The sequence below is a fragment of the Macaca fascicularis genome, chromosome 18, assembly GCF_037993035.2.
Source record: "Macaca fascicularis isolate 582-1 chromosome 18, T2T-MFA8v1.1".
Classification (NCBI taxonomy): Eukaryota; Metazoa; Chordata; class Mammalia; order Primates; family Cercopithecidae; genus Macaca; species Macaca fascicularis.
This window is the reverse complement of record NC_088392.1, coordinates 57,480,471-57,502,498: the sequence shown is the minus strand read 5'-3', so window position 1 is coordinate 57,502,498 and position 22,028 is coordinate 57,480,471. Positions and strand designations below refer to the sequence as shown.

Here is a 22,028-nt window from a genome sequence, read left to right as displayed (position 1 = left end):
TACTCAACAATTCCATGGCATTTTGCTTGCACCTGTTAGAGCATTCACAATCACCATTCCCTGTCAATATCTCAGAGCTGCACCTGCCTGACTGGAGGGAATTTAGACACCTGACTTGTTCTCCAGGTAGTTCTCAGGCATCTTTGCTGTTTCTCTTTGAAAGAAGAATCCATTTCAGTTGGGTTAAAATTATTTATTGAGTCCTTAAACTATTCAAGGCTGTGTTAGATGCTGTATGAGATACGACTGTCCTCAAGGAGCCTTTAGTGGTGGGAGGAGTGAGAGCAAGATAAACAGTCATGGGTGCAAATTAATACACGGATTCTGAAGGGGCAGGATCTACATGGTGAGAAAGATTACGAAAAGCTTCTTGAAGAAGGTGGTAGTTGAAGCCGGATTTCACTATTCTTCTTGAGGAAGGTGGTGGTGGTTGGGGCAGGATTTCCTATTGGGTGGTAGCTATGATGTGGGAGCCCTACAAGCAGGAGACACAGGAGGGAACAAGGCAGGGCAGAGCCTACCTGAGCAACACAAACAGCCTGGTGTGGCGAGTGCCTGCTGGGGTGTCTGCTGGAGAATGATGCGTGTAGTCAAAGGAACCCCAGACCTCAGAAGGGCCCAGCGTTAGACCACAGTTTATACTCACAAAGGAAACATTTCTGAAAACTCCTGGCTAGCTGCTAAAATAACAGAGCTGTACTTGAAAAAATAATCTGACAGTAACACAGATGACTGACTGGAGGAGGAAAGGGAGGCACAGTCAGGGTAGGCTGGAAAGGAGGAGGAGTTTTGAAAGGAATTGTGTAGACAGAGAATCAACAAGAGTTGCTGCATAATCACTCTGTGGGTCAGGAGGAAAGGACCCTAGGTGGCTAGAGAACTGGGACTCCCACACAAGGTGACCGGTTTTATTAAAGGAAAAGAGTTGGGACTATAAAATGCTATGAAGGGCTGTAAGGAAAAATATAATTGCCACTGAGAAACGTATGGAATATAGAAGGCATGAACAGAGAAACGGAATCCTTCACATGTCTTATGTGTCCACTGCATTTGGTTTACCTACAGTGATTTTTAACATCTAAAAAATAAAAGCTCTGTTTACTTTGCTTGTCTCACACTCACGCACTGGCTTGACTCACTATTAGGGACAAACCCTATGGTGTTCTGTAAACCAGTTCTAACATGTTGGAGGCACCATGCAATGTATACCTCACCAAAAATCAACACAGACATGTCTGAATCATCTACCGTCTTGCTCCAAATGTCAGAAAAGTTCACATGGTACACACAGTTTGTTGTTTTCCTGTTGCAGTACACTCAACAACTACAGAAATGGGTCAGGGTTAACAGAAAGCCAGCACACGACTTCCTTGGATAGTGACTCACAATGGCAAGTGATTCCAAGCTTAAAAAATGGAGCAGAGTGACTTCAATTCAGGAAGTTGTGCTAGCACTGCAATCAGTTTTGGAATCCATGAAGTCTGTTTTCCACAAATAGAAAAACCTCAAAGAAATTCCTAAAAAAGAACCTTTTAAAAGGTCACACTACTTAGAGGTCCAAATCCAATATGGAAATCAAATTATGAAGTGAGACAAGCACTTTCCCACCTATGCTATAAACACTCCATTAACAGTGTGGTCACAGGCAGCTTGTTCAAACTTTCCACCTGATGTTACTCACATTATCTCATAAGTTAAATTATATTTAAACTGGAGTTAGCCCTTTCAAGTAACCAACTTTCCACTAAGTACCTAAATGTAAGTATAAATAAATGGAAAACAGTAGCCTAGGGGTTTTGGACCCCAGATGCCATCCCTGTTTTGTGCTATAATTTTCATGTTTTTTTTTTTTTTAAATACTATACTTTGTTTGTAGATTCAGTAAATAATTTGCAAGGATTCTGAATACACAGGCTGAAATGTGAAAATAGCAATCAAAAGACTCTAAAATTTTTAGAGCTTTACTGGCATTTATAGAGCAATCTAGAAAAGCCACAGAGTATGTCACCAAATAATTCTGCAATGTATTTGCTCATATTCTCCCTTTCCATGTCTCTCATAACGTTATTTTAAGAAAATAATTTTTTAAAAAGTTCCTTTCTTTCCAAGTTTTACATACACCAATCCAAACTTTTTCCCCTTTAATACTTAAATCACTACTATCAACTGGGTCAGCTGCTAGAAACCAGCCACAGCTGGGAGCAATCAGGTTTCCATACGAAGCCATGAGCCCGAAGCTTCTACCACATGGTGAAAACAACATCATTTCTTCCTGAATTCACCCTTCACTGTGTTGTTGCCACAAACATTTAACACTGGAACAAAACAACCCAGTGAAAGATGAATTTTCACTCCTAGAAAAATTAATTAAGACTATAAATAGGATTTAAGGATGGAGGCAGAGTGGTTTTGATAAAAATGCCATATAAGAGTTCAACTCTACAATTTATTTTGCCACTGGTGGTTGTGCTGAGTCAATTTTTTCCTTTTTATTACAATAATTTCCAAACATATGGAAAATTCGGGTAATGAACACCCATATACCTTTTACCTAGATTTAACAACTTGTTTGCCAGAGTCATCTATTTTTATGTCCACTTTTGCTCAAGTATTTTATAACCACATTTCACCCTTAAATAATTCAGTAAGTCTCCCTAAAAAGTGAGGATATTTTCCATCATACTATAATACAAACTTGACTACAAATAACAAACTCACAATAATTCCCTAATCATCTCATCATGAATACCATTCATATTCAAATTTCCTTGAGTTATTCTTAAGCAATGTGAAGTAGGACTAGAAAGCTACACTAAAGATTGGTGACAATCTTCAATCCATTTTTGCAGCAAAGACACACTCAGATAATCGCTTCATCTTTGTTTTGCATTAAAATATGAGTGTGAATACCAATGTGTGAAAAATACATTCACCCTCTAACCACAAACACTATGTTACAGCAGCTATGAAATTTAAGTAAAATGAAGTGCAGAGAGGAAGAGAATAACATTTTTGACTCTTGAGGAAAAAAATGGTAGAGACCATTTCCTAGACAGCAGGCTAATATACTACTTAATTACTTTCTCTTTTTTTCCTCTTCTGAATCATTTCCCTTAGTCTAGAAAGATTTCTCAGATTCCATTATTCTTAAAAATATGAAACACTGGAAAGCCGATTTCACTCCTACGTCCTCTTTCTTGGCTTCCCCTTTTTTTAAATAAAATTTTATATTTACTTTGCTCCCCCCAAATCAAATGTCACTGGTTTCCCTTTAATACAAAATATCTTTACAAAAATAGTTGATCCTTGCTTGCTGCCCACCTTTCACTCATTTTTAACTCTCTTGTAATCTAATTTTCCTCAGTTTCCTTACTTGAGACTGCCCTGTTGAACATCACCCAATTCCCTCTTCAACACTTAAAAGACTCTTTCCCCAGGCCTCCAGCCTCTGATCTGATCACCTCCCCAGGCCCAGCAGCTGTCCCCTCGGAGGCCCAAGGGGCTCCCCTGGAAGCTCTTCCTGGAAATTTACTGAGCAATGGGAATGTTACCTGTATGCAGATGACTTGTAAAAGTGAAAAAAGTCAAGACTTATATAGCTACTTAATTTTTTCCTAGAGTCAGAATACAAGTAGGGAGCTACTGTGAAAGGAAGAAAAATGAAAGCTTTACCCAGCTTCTCGGTTAATTCTAACAGATCTCTCCTCTCTAGGATGACTTCCAAGTAAAAGTGCCTCCTAGCACTTTCCAGGGAATAGTGGAGATGGGGGCAAGCTCTGAAGCCACATATCCTGGGTTCAAATCATACTTATTAACTGTGTATTACTACAAAAACTTAGCATCTCTAAACCTCAGTTTGTACTTGTATGAAATATAGATAATAGCAACCATTTCATGAGTTTGTTGTGAAAGTCATATGAAGAAATAAAAGTAAAATGCTGAGTTAACAAAGTGCCTAAGAAATGGTAAGCACTAAATAAATTTTAGTTATTGTTGATAACCTAAAAATTAAATCATCAAAAATGGTTATTTTTTAGATCTATAACATTTTTTAATGGCAAGAATGGCTGAGATAAATGTTCCTCAGCATACTATATTAGTTCTGAGGACTTCTGAAAAGAAAGTTTGGTTATTTTCCATTTCATCACATAAGCTTTATCCCATGTAACAGGGAAAGTACACCAGGCGTTGTTCAACACTAGTAGTTACTTTTATAAATGGATGATTCATGCTAATTAAACTTGCAACCCAGGAGAATAAAATTAGCTTGTTTCAACATTTCCTTTTGTTCAGTAATTACAATTCAAGGTTATGTTAGATGCCACATTACTATAATTTTGCCCAAGAGACAAACACTGCACATCCCACAATTTTTAAAAACAGGCACTGCTGATATAAATCCAGGTGCTTGCTGAATAAGGGCCTTGAAAACTGCATAAGCAATTCTTACCCATCTTGTGCTCAAGTGTCACTTACTTCTGTACATATTACAACTAAGAGGGAAAGTACTGAGATCATTTTAGCTTGTTATAGATTCACCAGATTTGCAGGAGGATGAGAATTTAAAAATAGAAGCCAAACGTGGCTGGAGTTTATCTCAGATGCTTATGTTCAAGTAGCAATCTGTTCATCCATGATGACAGCATCTGTTCATCCATGATGACAGCACACTTGCCACGGAATGCTATAAATTTTCATAAACCCAATCAGAATTCCATTACTTTGCAAATCGGCAGGCAGACACCTCACATTCTGATCCATTTGGTTTCTCAAAGCTGTCTCTTGGTAGAGTTTTCTTTGTTGTCTTTCATGACAGAGGGGAGTGACAGGAGATACCATTTATTTTGTATTACTCACGTGCCAGCACTGTGCTGAGCCATTTACGCAAGTCAGATCTCTGAGAATCTGCACAACATTTTTCTACAGCAGATCTCCATTTTATAGAGTGGAGACTTGGAGCTCAGGACAGCAAATAAAATTCCAGAGAGAATGGCATATCTAGGCTTTCGTGGGGCTTGAGGTTTATATTCTTTTTTTTGTTTTGTTTTAAAGTCACATTATGCATACTAAGTTAGGTTTCAGGCCCTAGAAAGGGTCAGCATAAACAAGGGCCTCTGAGACACCAGCTTTAGTGGTAACCAACTGGGGATCTGCGTGACTGATCATGCTGAGCTGCAGAGACAAAAGGAATTTGATGAATAGATATATTAATTGTAGAATAAAAACCATTCAACTTTAGAAATTCCTGGCTAGAATTAAGTTGCTAGGTTTAAAAAATTTAATATTTGTTTTTGTTTAATAAGTCAGGGTAAAAGTGTGGGAAGAAGAGTTGGTGTGCATGTTGAGCTAGCAATGTCTGACACAGGTCCAGGCAGTTTGGAGTTAATGTTCTGAGTACACAGAACGCAGAAAAAATCTGAGCTCTGTATTGTACATTTCTTAGGAAAGGTTTGCCCCTTTGGTAGCAATGTGAAGTAGGAAAGTTCAGATTACATTTATCTGTGATGCCTTTTGAATACAATTTCTATGAATGTGGCAATCTCTTTTCTAAAAAAACACTGTCAATTTTTCTTAAGTGGGTTCTCTACTATTAGCAAAATACATGATGTTGACTGGACACATTCTCTCAGAATCAATTATTAGGTATACCAAGAAAACACCTTTTGTCTAAAACTTATTTTGCCAGAATAGGGAATGTCTTTATTTCCCCAAGGCACATCTAAATAATTTCAGAATTCAGAATAAGGAGATTCTTATCACCACCATTTCAGCATGAGGTTCTGATAAGAACTACGGAAGTCATAGTTATCTTTTTTCAAAGTCTTACGAAATTATTTTTCATATTAAGAATTTCATGAAAATCTCTGATGTAGCATATATCTTTAAAATGCTGAGTTTTATCGCTTTCCAAAATATGCATGAATGGAGCTGTGGCCTATGGCTGCCCAGGCTGTGCACTGCCCAACTCCAAGGGACTGTCTTAACAAAGATCACAAAGCAAGGAGTACTACTTGGAACAGGAAAATGTAGGAGCCTTGATCAAAGGAGAATACTGATTGAAAAGAATGGCTGCTACGTGTGCCAGAAAATAAGGACATGATTTAAAAAATGAAGGGGGCATGTCACAGAGACACAGGTGCCAGCCTATACCCAAATGCAGAAACATAGGACTGTTTGAAGAAACAAGGACAGCAACATATCATAGTACACTGAATGGCATAAGAATCCCAAGTCCATGCTCATAATAGCAGGTAAGCAAAAAAATAAATAAATAGAAGAGAGAAAAAAAGCCTTTCCTTACAGGAGAATGACGGCTAACAAATACAAGAAGGAATGATGGAGTTAAGTTAGAAAAGCACTGTTTTGCCACCTTCATAGTAAAAATGGAATCAGACAGTAATCATCAACAGCTACTTAAAAGGGGAGTGGTGGGGGGAGAAGATTTAGGGAAACAGCAAGAGAGTTACAGAGTCTAAAAGTATGTACTCTCAAATTTCCCAGTAATGGTAATTATTGTAAGTGAATGGTAATTATACAGCAGAGAAACTGGACAATACGTTAACCAAATGATCAAAACTAAGATCACCAATAAGGAGCAAAGGACATCCCTTGGCACTATCACAACACAGAGCAGATTAGCCAAGACTGCGTCGCCTCATCCAATCATGAGGACATGGGGAAACCCAAACTGAGGGTTGTTTTAGAAAATAATTTGTCTGTATTCTTTAAAAAATGTCTATATCATGAAACACAAAGACGGCTGAGGAACTTGTTCCAGATTAAAGGAGACTAAAGAGATACAAGAGCAAAATACTATAAGTGGTCCTAGACTGGATGTGGTCCTGGAGGGGAAAAAAAATACAGTAAAGTCTTATTGGGACAATCAACAAAACTGGAACATGGACAGTAGATTAAAGTATTAAATGTACTGAATTTGCTACCAGTGTTGTGGTTACATAAGAAGATATCCTTGTTCTTAGGAAATACACAGTGAAGTATTAGGGGGATGTATGCTGTCTACTCTCAAATAACCGAGAAAAAAATAAATAGTATGTTTGTCTGTATTTTTATGTGCATTTGGTGGGGAGGGAGGAGGGTAAGAATGATGAAAAACAAATGTGGCAAAATGATGCTAAAAATGGGTAAAACTGGGGAAATGGCACAAGGCAGTAAACTATACTACTGCAACTTCAAAATAAAATTCCAAAAGCAAAACAAACAACAGCAGCCCAAATAACATTGAGGGGTGTCAGTATTCAACTAGCTTGAATAAAGAGAAAAGTAATTCGACTTGTAATTAGTAGTGAAGGAGAAAGAATTAAATCCTTAGAAACATTTAGTTGCTAACATGATCATAATCATCACCATTAACATTTATGGAGGCTTACTAAGTGGTAAACACTCTGAAAGGTGTTTCTCTTTCCATCTTCACAATTACCCTAAGAGAAAGGCACTATAATTATCTTCACTTTATAGATGAGAAAACAAAGGTTTAAAGAGGTTTAGTAACTTGCCCAAAGTAATATAGACAAAAAATGGCAGAATGAGAAATCAAACTACGTCGTTTGATTACAAAGCTGGTGGGCTTTACTACTCTGTTAAACATTTTAAATTACTGTTTATTAACTGTCCTCAAAGAATGTGAGATTCATTTCAACCTAGAAGAAATTCTGAAAAATTGGTAACATATACATATATAAGGGTTTCCTCTAATTAAAAGTAGAGCACAAATAAGCTAGGGAGACATAAATGATTTTTGGTCTCCACAATGTATTATATGTTCTCTTTCTTCCAAGGGCTAAACCTGGCAATAAATAGATTCTTGGAAACAAAATGTATCTACTATAACCTTGAAATGATCAATCATATCAAGACTCATAGGTCTCCATTTTACACTGTAATCAAAACATACTCCCAGGCCAGGTGTGATGGCTCACACCTGTAATCCCAAAATTTTGAAAGGCCAAGGCAGGTGGATGGCTTGAGACCTGGAGTTTGAGACCAGCAACAAAACAAGAACTGGTCTCTACAAAAAATTTAAAAGTTGGCTGGGCATGGTGCCAGGTACAAGCCTGTAGTGCCAGCTATTCAAAAGGCTGAGGTGGGAGGATCCCTTGAGCCCAGTAGTTCAGGGCTGCAGTGAACCATGATCACACCACTGCACTCTGGCCTGGGTGACAGAGTGAAACCTTGTTTCAAAACAAACAAACAAAAAACACTTATAAAACCACACTGCCTTCTTATTTACCTGTTTGTAAGATTTTTTTTTACAAAAACTACTAAATCACTAAATTTGTCTTTGTAAAGCAAGTTTCATGGTGCTATCTTAAGACATGAAACCCAAAACAAAATGATCAGCTGGAATCTATTTGTACCTCAAAACTTCTACTTAAACTTCTTGTTGAAAATTCAGGAAGACAGCTTAGAACATTTAGACACTCGTGACCAACCATTCATTCTATTTTGATTAATGGCAAATGATCATGAACTATTTGGTCCTATTTCAAGCTCTTCTTTCTTTAATATATTTTCTCTCCTTTCTGTTGAATGACGTGATCTTCGTGCCCATATTTCCTCTTAGTCTTGGCACCTCCATTTCATTTTTTAAAAATGTATCATTTGCAACACAATCTATCATCTTCCTTATGGATCAAAAGGAAGCTGCTCAACAATATCACATCTTTCTTCCCAATGGAAGCTGGATGGTTCTTTTAAAAAAAAGAAGTTCCAAACACCAAAATATTTACAAACATTTGTGGGTGTTTGAGGAAATCTTATCTCACATTGTGGATGCTCATTCTAGAACAATGGGTTCCCAACACTGGCTGTATATTTTAACCATGGGGGAGCTTTTTAAAATTCTGGTATCCAGCCAACACTCCAGACCAATTAACTTCTGCAGGTAGGACCCTACATCAGTCTTTTTAAAGCTCTCCAGGTGAATCTAACGTATAACCAAGTTTGAGATCCCTGAGTCGAACACCCATGGCCACAAAGAATTATCTTTTGAGTGCAGATCCAAAGGCTTCAGGTGTTTTTTATAATTGGTATAACTTGTGAAGGACTGTATAGTCCAACTGGTGAGTGTGCACACAGGAAAAGGTAACAATGAAGACTGAGGACGTGTGCTAAATGAATGGGACACATCAGGAGACCACGTGGGGCTGCGGAGGATGGCTGCACCCTCCTGATGAAATGATGAGTTGAGGGAGGCAACTCCAGCCAGTAAGAGACTGTGTAAAAGGAAAAGTGTCTAGTATGTTCAGGAAACAGTGAGATGACTAATGTAGCTAGAGTGGGAGGTTCACTCTTTGGAGTAGAAAAGATCAGTTTGGAGAAGTAGACTAGAACCAGCCTCTGGAAGGCATTCAACAAGTCAAAGAATCTAGTGGCAGGATGCAGTCTCTAAAGGGGTTTGAGGAAGTGATAAAGTGAGGGCACTCTTGGCAAGACTGATTTGACAGAGCTTTTCACAATGATTTTGGGGGAAAGACTAAAATGTAATTTCCTCATAGAAGAATACAGCAGATTAGGTAAAAGAATATAGCATGAAGCAACGTAGCAATTTACCTTTCTTTCCAGTTTTCCACAAAGAAACAGAATTTGGATTTGCTGAAAATAGCATGGATCTCACTGCTAGTAGGAACCACTCTGATGAAAGAACGGGTAGGGTAGGGGGTTTGTTTCATTCTCTGCCCCTATGAAAATTGCCCCATTTGCCTGAGTTACAATCTAACAGATGTAATGCTTTCTACAACTGCACATTTCTCTCTTCTTCCATGAAGGCTATTCTTAGGGCTAGGAAATACAATTCTAGAGGACTAAGTTTTAGGCCAGAGAAATTTTTTTTTCTTATAATTTTTTTGAGTAAGGATTTTTGAGAAGCTAAGTAATCCTTGGGTTGTATCGGCAATTGAAGATTCCCAGGAATCAAAAATGGTACCAAACTATTCATTCATTCATTAAATATTAATCAAACAAATACCATTTGCTGTGTCTAGACAGTGGGAATACAGTAAGGTCCCTTTTCCAAATAATAACTCTCTGGGCATTGTAAAGGGGTTATTTGAGAACACAATGGCAGTCCAGGGCTACACAATTTACGGTTAGTTGATTAAGATATTCTGAACAGACTTGGAAAATACTGAACAATAATAGAGAAAAGACTAAGATCCTTTATATAATGTATTATAAGTGCCAGAAAAAGCATATGGTAACATAAGTTTTTTTTTAATTGCATTTATAAGCTATCACTATTTAGAGCTTATTTAAGCCACTAAATGTATCCCAAGCTCCTAGAACAGTACTGGCACACAGAATATACTCAATAAACATCAGTTAAATGGCACTGTTGCATTGAGTCGAGTTCAAAGTGAGGTGAGAAGGCAGGTATTACCCTCATTTAACTAAAGCAGCGAAGGCATCTCAGTTGCCTGTAATCTAAATGCCTACTGAAAGGAGAGACATATCCAGGTATATGAGCTACCAATCCAATACTTTTAAAATCAGACCACAGTGTTAATTTGTGACATGGAATCTTGTGAAATCTTCACAAAGTCATTCACAAAAGCAATGCTCAAACTGTATACAGGATTCCTCAGAGACATGACCCCCTGAAGCTCCGAGGTTGGCTACATGTATTGATTTTAATTCCAAGACAATAGAGGTGTTTTATTTGTAAAATTTCTATCTTATAAATACCTAATAAGAATCCCCATTTAACTACATGCATTAATTACAAAGACTTCTAACAAAATGAATCTGAGCTTTCACTGATCGATAATCACACACAAATGTTTGCTTCTCTAAGTCATTCTACTTTCTAGTTTACAAACAATTCTTAGAGGAAAAGTTTAGCTATTCACATCCCCTTTGTCTCTCTGCCTCGTCTTGGCCCTTGGAGGAGTCTTACCTGCATAATGTACCGGAATCTCTATCTTTGGCCCAATGACATAGTGACCCTCCTCCAAGCTGTGGGCAGTAATGGTGGTCCACTGGCGGCAGGAATGAATCAGCAGGTAGTCATTTTCCCGCAGCCCTTCTACGCACTCTCCTAGGAAATATAATTTTATATGAGACACTCAGAATTCATCATCTGCTTACTCCATACTTTGCAATAAAATTTCATTAGTTAAAACTTGACGAATGCAGAAGTTGATAGTTCATCCCAAGATGAGATAAAGTTTACCTCTGAATTGGTTTTTTTTTTTAAAGGGTATTCCACACCAAGCTGACAACTGTACATAGAAGTCCATAAAAATGTTTCCCACTGATTTGCAAATAGATATTCAAATATCACATTATACCTAAATGATTATATTTTAATGATAATAAAACATTTATTAAGTGCCTAGGATACATTAGGTACTCTTTAGATGCTTTGCATATACTGTTTCATGTAATAAGATAATTTAGGAGGTAGGTAAAAGGTAATGCTCCTTCTTTATAGGTGAGAAGAATCAAAGTTTGAAATGTTAACATGCCTAAGCTCACAGATTTAATAAACTGAAATGCGAGGATTCAAAGCTAGGTCAGATGGATTGAAAGCTTATGATTTAATCACTACAATAAAGCTACAAAAATAAATAATCTTATCTCTGTTGAGAGAGTACTTGAAATTAAATGCTCACAGTTCCTTTTAAATTTTATGTTTGCCAATTTTCTCTGGCCTCCTACCAAACTTCTCAATTAAAAATAATGATTTATAGCATACAAATGAAATTTCTTTTCATTTTAATATTTTCTGAAGTAACTTTTCAGCATTTGAACTGACGACAAACTATTTCAAAAGAGAAATTCATTCCCTGAAACTTAAAAGATGTTTTTCTAGATGCTGAAATAATCCATCCCCTTAATCCTGGTTTAGTGGTTTTAAGTGCTCAAAGAAAATACCTGAAAAGGCTATTTTTTTATATAGAAAACAGCCTTCCTTATTTTGACACTTACTATATTACAGTAATTAAGCTATTAGTGATTTAACTGTGTGTTTTGAAATGGCATTTGTAGATCTCTCAAAAATTATTAAAAGTTTCAGTACTTTTGCAATAAATAGAGGAGACTGTAATGATCAACTTGGCTATCCCAACCTAAACTATCTAATTTGATTCCAAAACAGTAATGCAACAACCTTTAAAACAGTGTTGGCCTGGCATAGTGACTCATGCCTATAATCCCAGCACTCCAGCTGAGAGGACTGCTTGAGTCCAGGAGTTTGAGACAGGCATGGGGAACAAGGCAAAACCCCATCTCTACAAAAAAAAAAAAAAAAAAAAAAATTAGCCAGGTGTGGCACTGCATATCTGTAGTCCCAGCTACTCAGGAGGCTGAGATGGGAGGATCGCTTGAGCCTGGGAGGTGGAAGCTACAGCGAGCTGAGATTGTGCCACTGCACTCCAGGCTGGGTAACACAGCGAGATTCTGTCTTAAAAAATAAAAATAAAATAAAATAAAATAAAAAGATTAAAACAGTCTCAAAGCAGGAATACTTTATAGTACAAAATACAAAGAGTTAAAAACTTTATAAGAGGACAGGGAGAGAAAAGAAACAGATCTGGAAGTAGAGGTACATTAGCAGGAGGGGCAGAATCCAATTCATCAGGGGGGATTTTTCAAATCAGGCTCTGCTGCCCATCACCTCTTGTGAAGATGTGGCCTCCTTTTTTCAGAAAGATACTGCCTGGGGGCCAGTGGTACTCATGAGCCCTTTGTATTCCCTCAACCACCTTAGGGCAGGAAGGAAAAATCTAGAACTGCTGCTCCAAAGGAGAAATCATTGTAACCTGCTGCAGGAGTTACAAGCAGCAGGTTTAGAGTCCCACAGACCTGGTCTCAAGCGATGTTCTGCTACCCACCACGGTGTGGTCTGGGGCAGGAACCTCCTCCTGTCACCTGTGAGACAGAGTTCTTAATACAACAGGCCCTGCTGCACAGCGTGGATGTGGAGATGCACAGAGGCACTGAATGGCAAGTGTGTAGCACCAGGTCTAGCAGGTATTAGCAGTGATCAGGACACATAAGGTATTAATTTTATGGTACGCTTTTTTCCCCCTAAAATGTAATGCTTCTATAAATACTGCAATTCAAGTTATATTAACCTTTAACAAATGAGGAAATGACCTTCAGAGGAGTCGAGAAACTTGCCCAAAGCGCACAGCTTAGTAAGTGGCAGAAGCTGACTTTGGGGTCTCTCTCCATCTCTTTCCCGCTCTTCCAATGCCACAACGTCCCTTACCTTGAAAACCACTGACAATAATCCAAAGAACAGGGAGAAACTGACCTTTGGCTTCAAGTTTCATTCATTCCCTCAATCAATATGACAACCACTGTTCCGAGTGCTAGGCACACACCAGTGAACAAACCCAAGATCACTGCCCTAGGGCACTTACTATCCAACAGGGAGAAAACAGCCAACACCAGTAACAAAAATAAGTAATTACATGACAAATTAATTCAAAGGTGAGAGATGCTGGGTGGGGGAAGTAATGGGTAAGAGGATCAGGATTATCTAGAACAGGGGACAGTTCACACATTTATTTTTAACTATTCCAACAAACATTCATTCGTTATCCAACAAACATTTATTATTTTTTATGCAAATGGCAATGAGCGAGTGGGCAAAAATATAAAGAAGACTTGGTCCCTACATTCAAGAAGTCATTCTTGAGGGTGAGGTGGGTTCCTATGTAATTTTACACAAGAGAAGCCATGATGAGTGCTATGCAAGAGGAATAAGAAATGCAGGGCAGAGATCGGGATTCCAGCAGAGGAGATCGAGAAAAATGTGAAAGGGCAAATACAGCATGTGAGCTGCTCTGTCTTTGAAAAATGAGCTGGGCTTAGGTAAGAGAGAGGCCAAGGGGAACCACTGAAGGGTTTTGGATGAGAAGATGGCCAAAGCTCTGCTTTAGAAAAATTAATCTGGTGGAACTCTAAAAGGTGGATTGGAGAAGAGAGAAACCAGAGCCATGGGGCGTATGTAGAAAACCCAGAGGTAGAACACACTGCCATTCAGGGGGAAAAAAAGGTTGTTTTCTGCAACTAAATTGTTGTATCATAAAAACTGTTTTAATTTTATCCCACAGTGGGCTCTAAAGAGGCAGCCAAGAAACAACTGCAGTCAAGTTAATCAAAATGAAAATGTAATGTTAAGTCCTACTGCTAGCTGGTGTAGTAAACACTCCAGTAAGAGGATTCAGAATGATTTTTAAAGCTATAAAGTAGTAAGAAACCAATGCCTATTTTTGAGCTTATGTATTTTTTTTTTTATTTTAACTGAGCTGTGTGCCTGCTTTAGGCAAAATAAGTTCCAGAAAAATTGTCCAGAAATAAAACTTAATATAATCACTTAAAATATCCCAGGGTAGGCCACTAATAGAGACATTACACTAAATGAATTCATAAAGTAAACAATTTTGTGACATAATTATTCTGTTGCTTAACTACTACATATAATGTACTAAAATTTACATATTTAACTCAATGATGTAGTAAGGAGAAGTCTAAAAGAACTGCATGTTAAATTCCAAAATATGTGAATGCCATCCTGAAATTTCCCCACATTTAACATGCTTCTGGGATATGCTTGGATTTTACTTGCCCCATTTGACCTTGATCCTTTCAACATTAAGTCTTACCTACCTGTTAAAATAATTTTTAACACTAGGATAACTAGAATCCATGAAACCTGCAAAGTTAGTCTGCTTAAAAAAAAAAAGGATTCAATTTCAAAATCCAAAATAAATATTTATAAGCTGGACATGCACAAATGGGTAATTCTCTTTTCTGCTCCTTTGGCTTCTGGGCCAACAGATCTCCTGAGCCACCTTTCTGATCCCTGCTTGCTATTTTCTCTCAGTGCTTTCTCCTCGACATTTGCCATAACTGTAGGAGTTATTGAGGCTCCACCCCTTAGCCTGTTCACCCTGTCTCCTCTACAATCTTACATATTTCTGAAGAATTCAATTAGTTGCAGACAACTCCAAAATCCTTGTTAATACCAGTTGCTAACTTTTATTCTGAGTCCTATTTGTCCCTCTGCCCTTCATTAGGCATCATATATTCAATCACCACACACTTATTGAGGGCCAATTATGTTCTAGGACCTGGACACTTGGTAACAAACCATGTACCTGTGCTTGTGGAGTGGACCTTTTGGCTGGATTTTCCATCTTTTCTTTCTTTCATTTTCTTTTATTGAGACAGAGTCTTGCTCTGTTGCCCAGGCTGAAGTACAGTGGTGTAATCTCAGCTCACTGCAACCTCTGTCTCCCAGCTTCAAGCGATTCTCGTGCCTTAGCCTCCCAAGTAGCTGGGATTACAGGCATGCACCACTATACCCAGCTAATTTTTGTATTTTTAGGTTTTACCATGTTGGCCAGGCTGGTCTCAAACTCGTGGCCTCAAGTGATCTGCCTGCTTCGGCCTCCCAAAGTGCTGTGATTACAGGAGTGAGCCACTGTGCCCGGTCTCAATCTTTTTATTCTCCTAATGTATTTAAATATTGTTGCAGATAACATTTTAAAAAATGAAAATGTGGTACTACTCACATGCCTTCAACAGTTCCATTCATACAGAATGAGGCCCTGAGTCCAATACTCAAGGTCCCCATGATTTATTTCTAATAGTTTACCATCTTATGTTACCCCCTCCCGCTCCCAACCTACACAAAACCCAAAGGGACTGTTCCCTGCTTACATACATGCTGTATTCTCACTTATATGAGCCCTCTGCTCACTTCAGTTTCCGTGCCTTGGCCTTTATCTCTCAATCCTTACTTACCCAGTTCCTCACCCTAACTCAAGTGCTACCTTTGTGAATGTCTTCCTGATCCTAATCTTTCTTTGTTTTTGTTTTGAGCCAGGTTCTTGCTCTGCTGCCCAGTCTGGCGTGAAGTGGTCCAATCACAACTCACTGCAGCGTCAACTTCTCAGGCTCAAGTGATCCTCCTGCCTCAGCCTCCCAAAGTGCTGGGATTACAGGTATGAGCCACTGAGCCCAGCCCTGGTCCTAATCCTACTCATTTAAACTGCACTGATTTTATAGCTTTGCTTACAGTCTATGCTGAATTTATAAGTTTGTTTTAAAGCTATGAGTACACAAATCTTAGATCAACTTTTTAATGTTTATGTATTAATATTTAAATGCCAACACAATAAAAATAACTTAACCTGTAGAAATTACAAGCATTTTTTTCCCTTTTAAAACTGGTCTATACATTCACCAACTTTGAGAAACATGGTTGTAGGGAATAAGGAACAAAGGTATGCAGGACCATAACATGCTGTTAATCTTAATTTAGAATATTTCTCCCTGGACACTGAATCTTATTTTTTTATGCTGATTGTAAGTATTTTAGCTTTGTCCAAATTGTCATTACCTTCCTTACAGTTGAATGTATCTGAATTACCACATAACTATAGTGCCTTTATGAATTAAAGCACCCTTCTGAATTACTTAGGATGGTTGTGAATCAAGGTAAGTAGTTATGTAACATCTGTCACAGCAGAACCCAAATCTCTATTAAATGCTTTTTTATTTTTAAACATGAAGAGGAAAGACATTCGGATGACTAAATATAATATGCGGATAATAAACTTGTTAGCTTAACTGCTGATGAGTTTTCTTTTAAGGTTGGGATGAATCCAGAGAACAAAACAGACACACGCTCATGTTGGGTTTTTGGGTTTGTTTCTTGCCATTCTTATGTGGCACAAAACAAACCCCAGTTGACAGAACAAAGAAAAGGCAAGTATACGTGATTTTAGTTAACTCTGTAAGTTGTGTGCTCGTATATTAAGGTTTTTTTTTTTTCACATTTGTGTTTCTTTGTACTTAGAGTATTGTATTTCACATCAGAGTAACCGGCTTGGTAAACCATCTGAAGCTATATCCCTGCAAAAAGCATGCACGTTTAATCCTTTCAACTCCAAAATACCTAACTTTGCAAATATATAATCTTATATGACAGATTATTTTTCTTTTTAAAATATGTTTTTATTCCTCATTAGCCTGATTTTTTTCTCAGCACTGTGGTAGAGCCTTGTCTACAGTAGTGGACATTTAAATAGTTGTTGACTGACTAATATGGCTCCACTGAAATAATCTGATTTGTTAGTACATATATAATAAGAATCAGATTGGCTGAACTTGATACTGTTTTTATCTGTCACAGACATAAACTGTTCCTTACGTCTTAGCTAGATCTATTAAACAATGAATAATTTAATAAGTTCTATGACTTCTGTCTTGGCACTTATTAAAAATCTAATTTAACAGTTGTGTATTATTTTACCAACATCAAAAGGAAAGCTATTCAAGTTATAATACTGTACTTATTCTTCCTCTTTTAATAAATAGTGTGGCATAATTTTAATTATGTTTACTTGTCCTTTTCACATAGAAAGGAAACTTACTGAGTCAAATACCCAAACCACTGTACTTCTCTTACAATTTTTTTTTTTTTTTTTTTTTTTGAGACAGAGTCTCGCTCTATCACCCAGGCTAGAAAGCAGTGGTGCGATCTTGGCTCATTGCAACCTCCGCCTCCCGGGTTCAAGTGATTCTCCTTCCTCAGCCTCCTGAGTAGCTGGGATTACAGGCGTACACCATCATGTCTGGCTAATTTTTGTATTTTTAGTAGAGATGGGGTTTTGTCATGTTGGCCAGGCTGGTCTCGAACTCCTGACCTCAAGTGATCCACACACCTTCGCCTCCCAAAATGCTGGGATTACAGGCTTGGGCCACTGAGCCCAGCCTTCTCTTAACAATTTAAACTTTTTTCAAAATACCTTCAATGGAAGGGGCTGACTACCAAGTAAGAGTCCTCTTCCTTCCAGGTGCACAGTAGACCACAATCCCTAACTGCCCTTGCAGTTAAGTGTGCCATGTCACTGAGTTCTAGCCAATGATGTGTGAATAGAAATGACATTTCCTACTTCCTGTCCTGGCCTTACCCATGAAAGCTGCTCATAAGCTATCCTCTGTGCTCTTTTTTGGACCAATGGCTAAATACTGATTCTCAGGAATACCTTGGAACAAAGTGAAGATAGCACAGCTGGAAGCAGGCCGGTTTTCTCAATTCATATGTATTCAAACAAACCACTTACCTATGCCCTGACCAGTCACATACTGAGTTGTTATGTGAGAAATACCATTCTACTGTGATATTATGCCTGTGATATGTTGCAGTTTTTCTTTTTGGTTACAGCAGTTAGCCTACCCAAACTAAAACATCTATATACATAACCCTCAACACCAGCAGTCTTCTGATTCTAATAATCACTAAAGTTTTATTACACAGGCTGTTCTTTCTAACTATTCTTCACACACACAAACTTACCTTCACCTTGCAAAGGTAGCTTAGATTAAAAAATGCTATTCCTCATTCTTTTAGTTACATTTGATTCTATAAACTGAGGGATATAATTAAACACTATTTAATTAGCATCTTCAAACATTATTTTTTATTTTTCTTTTTTGTAGAGATGGGGTTTCACCACGTTGCCCAAGCTGGTCTCAAACTCCTGGACTCAAGCAAGCCACCCGCCTTAACCTCTCAAAGTGCTGGGATTACAAGCGTTAGCCACTGCGCCCAGCCTAGCATCCTCACACATTTAAAACAAATGATGTCTTAGTTGTTTTCCTGTCTTATAAACAAACAAGAACTGTTTACTGTGAGAATACAACGTGACATTCTGGTAGTATTTCTCTGTCCCAATGGACTATAACCAAATTACATGATGAGTAAAGAAACGGTATGTGGTGGGGGGAAAGAGGTGAAATCATAGAAAACTGCTATAAAACAATGAAAGAACAATCATGAAATCAAAAAATGAAAATGTTGTCTGCGAAAAGGCAGCAAGGTGTTCCAAACAGAAAGTCAAAAAAGAGGAGGAGAACTCTGAAAGACATAACTAATTGGCAACTAATCTTTTAAGAGGGAGAAATGATAAAGTGATAAGGAAGGATGTGGTTATAGGACATCACTGAAGTACAGGTAATAAATGAAGTCAATGGAAACTGAAAAAACCAAAATGTCTTCAGTGGGAAAAGAAAGCTCTTGGAACAAGAGAAGAAACTGCTTTTAGCCCAATGGTTGAGGTATTATAAGAAAGTATAAGACTGAAGAGGAAGGAACAGACACTGGTATCAATCAAATAAAACTATCTGAAGCGACCTGATGATAAAAGCTTCCTGCAAAGCATGGTATGGATTTTAAAGAGACAAAGTTTCTGGACAGATACCAGGAATGTAAAAGAAAATCAGTGTCCTAAATCTGAGCAGCCACAATGAATAATTTTATTACTATGCTAAAAATCACCTCTAACATTCAGCTATCCCAAATGATCCTCCAACACTATGCAAGTGCCTACGTTTCTACTCTCATTCACTTCAACAATGCAGTGCATTACTGAGTGCTGTTATTTTGTGGATACTAAGACACGTGGTGCTCTGGAAAAACAACCACTATAGACAGCAACAGTGGCACTTGAGTTTAGTTGCTGTCCTGTTCTAATCATGTGTACAAATGAGAACACAGTTGCTTGTCTCAGGGCCAATGGTCCCTGTGTGTGAGAAGGATCGGCAGCCTTAAGGAAGACGGTGACAGTGGTTCTGAGTGGAGGCTGCAGTGAGACGAGATCTCACCATTGCACTCCAGCCTGGGCAACAAGAGTGAAACTCTGTCTCAAAAACAAACAAACAAAAACCAAAAACAAATAGATTCCTTAGGATTTTCTGTATGCAAATTCATGTCATCTCTGAAAAGACACAGTCTTACTTCTCCTTTTCCAAACTGGATGCCATGTTTTTTCTTCCACTTGCCTAACAGCCCTAGCTAGAATCTCCAGTACAATGCTGAACATAAGTGGCAACAAAGATCTATCTTTAAAGAGAATGGGCCCTTCTTTTCCCTCTTTATTCTTTCTGACAGATGGAATGTAGATGACATTACTAGAGTGGCAGCGACCATCTCAGATCTTAGGACTGGAATTGAGGCCAGGAAATAGCAACAACTGAGAAAAAAACCTGGGTCCCTGTCATCCTGAGCAACATCAACCTCAGATCTCCTAGCTAGACTTCACTTTGGGTCTCTGTGATTTGAGTCCAAGCTGAAATTGATGCACAAGAGCATTTAAATAAAGTAGAAATACTGCAATGCCTGCATGACTCAATCAAAATATATGAACTACTTTCAACACACAAAAGTAGAGTTTTGTTGTTTTTTTTTTTTAAAAAAAAAAAAACAAACCAACTTTACTAAAGGTGTCAATCTAAGGAAGTACCGTCTAAGCCTGGTTCTAGATTGTAAATTTTGAACAAGGTTTGGTATCTAATTTTTTCCAACTTCAAAATAATTCCTTTGGGTTTACAGTATTTACCAATATTATGCTTCTAATATATTCTTTCAAGCTTCCTAACTAGTTTCTGATTGTAGAGGCTGTATTACTTTTGCTAACTCTAGATTACTTCAGAAAGCCAAGATTACCCTAAAATCACTAAAAATATTGTCACACCTTTAATAAAAAAAAAACTCCTTACTTGTGTCTATTTACAAAAAAGAGGTATTTGTTAACTCACAATTTGAATGGTTAAATTCGTATATATTATATGCTTTGATTCTAAGTTATTGATAAACTAAGTCAGGGGCATAAGTCTAAATGGGGTGATATCAAGTATCCCCAATGCAGAGAGAAAAACAATGAGTGCTTTTATATTAATGGCAAAAAATTGTGAGGAATACAGATGAAACATCTGTCCTGGAATTAACCATAAGCAGGAGAACTTAACGTCAGCATTAATACCTGACTGATATCAAACAGTGAGTACAACAGAAACGGAAAGCCACTGCACAGACTGTGGCTTCTGTACCCATTTGACCATTGTTAAGACTAAATACCCAGTAACCAACTCTCAATCCCTTCTCTTGTACCGTAGGCCTTAAACATGCAGCACAGAAATTCTAGTGCAACTCATGATTAGGAGCTCCCTGTTTTCTGAAAATGTCCAAAAATTTAAAAGAAAGCAACTTAACTTTTGGAAGCAGAATCTATATGCCAATCAAATCAGAAAGGTTTTTCCCTTTGACTTCTAATTCCTATATTTACTAGAAGGATAAAATGTTTAGAAAAGTAATGACAGAATAAGTGCTAAAGATGCACTTAAGTCCGCACAGCACCTATCTTTCCTTGGGGTGTACACCATGAAACAGGCAGAAACCCTCATCTCCCCAATTAGCCTATCAGCTCTTTAGACTCAACACCATCTCTTTCTCTGCTGTTTGCATTCCACAAGACCACTAGGCAATAGAGCAGATGTGTAAAAACTGCTTTCTACATGAACTATCTTAGGTATAAATTGGTGAATGTTCATATCAAATACATCTAAATATAAATTAAGCACTCAGATTTTAAACATTTAAGCCCCTCAAAGAAAGCAGAATATATACGAAAACTTTTTTCAAGTATTTTCTATTGATATCTTCCTACCTTAAACATCAACAAAGCTACATTAAAATCCCATTTTTGGGTGAGTACTTTATTCAAAGGCCCAAAGACTATAAACTTGAACTCCAAGCAAGTGAAAGAATTTTGTTTCTACATTTTACAGTTTACTGTGAAGTCCCAGCAAGAAAAGAAGAAAATCGAGATTAATCTAGACAAAGCAATATGTGGTAATGAAGTCAAAGAACTTCAAGGTGAAATCTAAGCAAAAAGGAATGCATGATACAAAAGAGAAAAAAAGATTAGGGATATATTATTACCTCTTTTCAAATGAACCCTTGGACAAAAGACTCCTTTCTCAACAGTAGAATGACCAGAAATTATATATAATAGACTCCTGCTGTATGAAACAGAAGTATGCCTTAATTCAAATCTGAAATTTTACACCCTGAAATACTGAACTGTAACTAATATTTAAAAGATAAGATTTCTACACCAAGCAACTTTCAGAAAAACAGATGAGCAACTGCAGTACCAGTATTTCTGCAAAAAATATACTAAATCTCCTAGCACAAGACATGACACATA

General features: G+C 37.6%; 1 protein-coding gene across 9 annotated transcripts in view; it reads right to left on the bottom strand.

Annotated features, from left to right (window-relative positions):
- GAREM1 (GRB2 associated regulator of MAPK1 subtype 1) overlaps nt 1-22,028 on the bottom strand; it is a 319,538-nt gene that overhangs the window by 235,567 nt on the left and 61,943 nt on the right. For 8 of the 9 annotated variants that reach the window (XM_074022667.1, XM_074022666.1, XM_045378109.3 and 5 more), the window contains one exon: nt 10,913-11,053. In XM_074022667.1, the coding sequence (XP_073878768.1) occupies nt 10,913-11,053 (141 nt within the window). Of the gene's footprint in view, nt 1-10,912; nt 11,054-22,028 lie in introns of those variants that run through there. The other variant, XM_074022665.1, reaches the window with a different exon arrangement.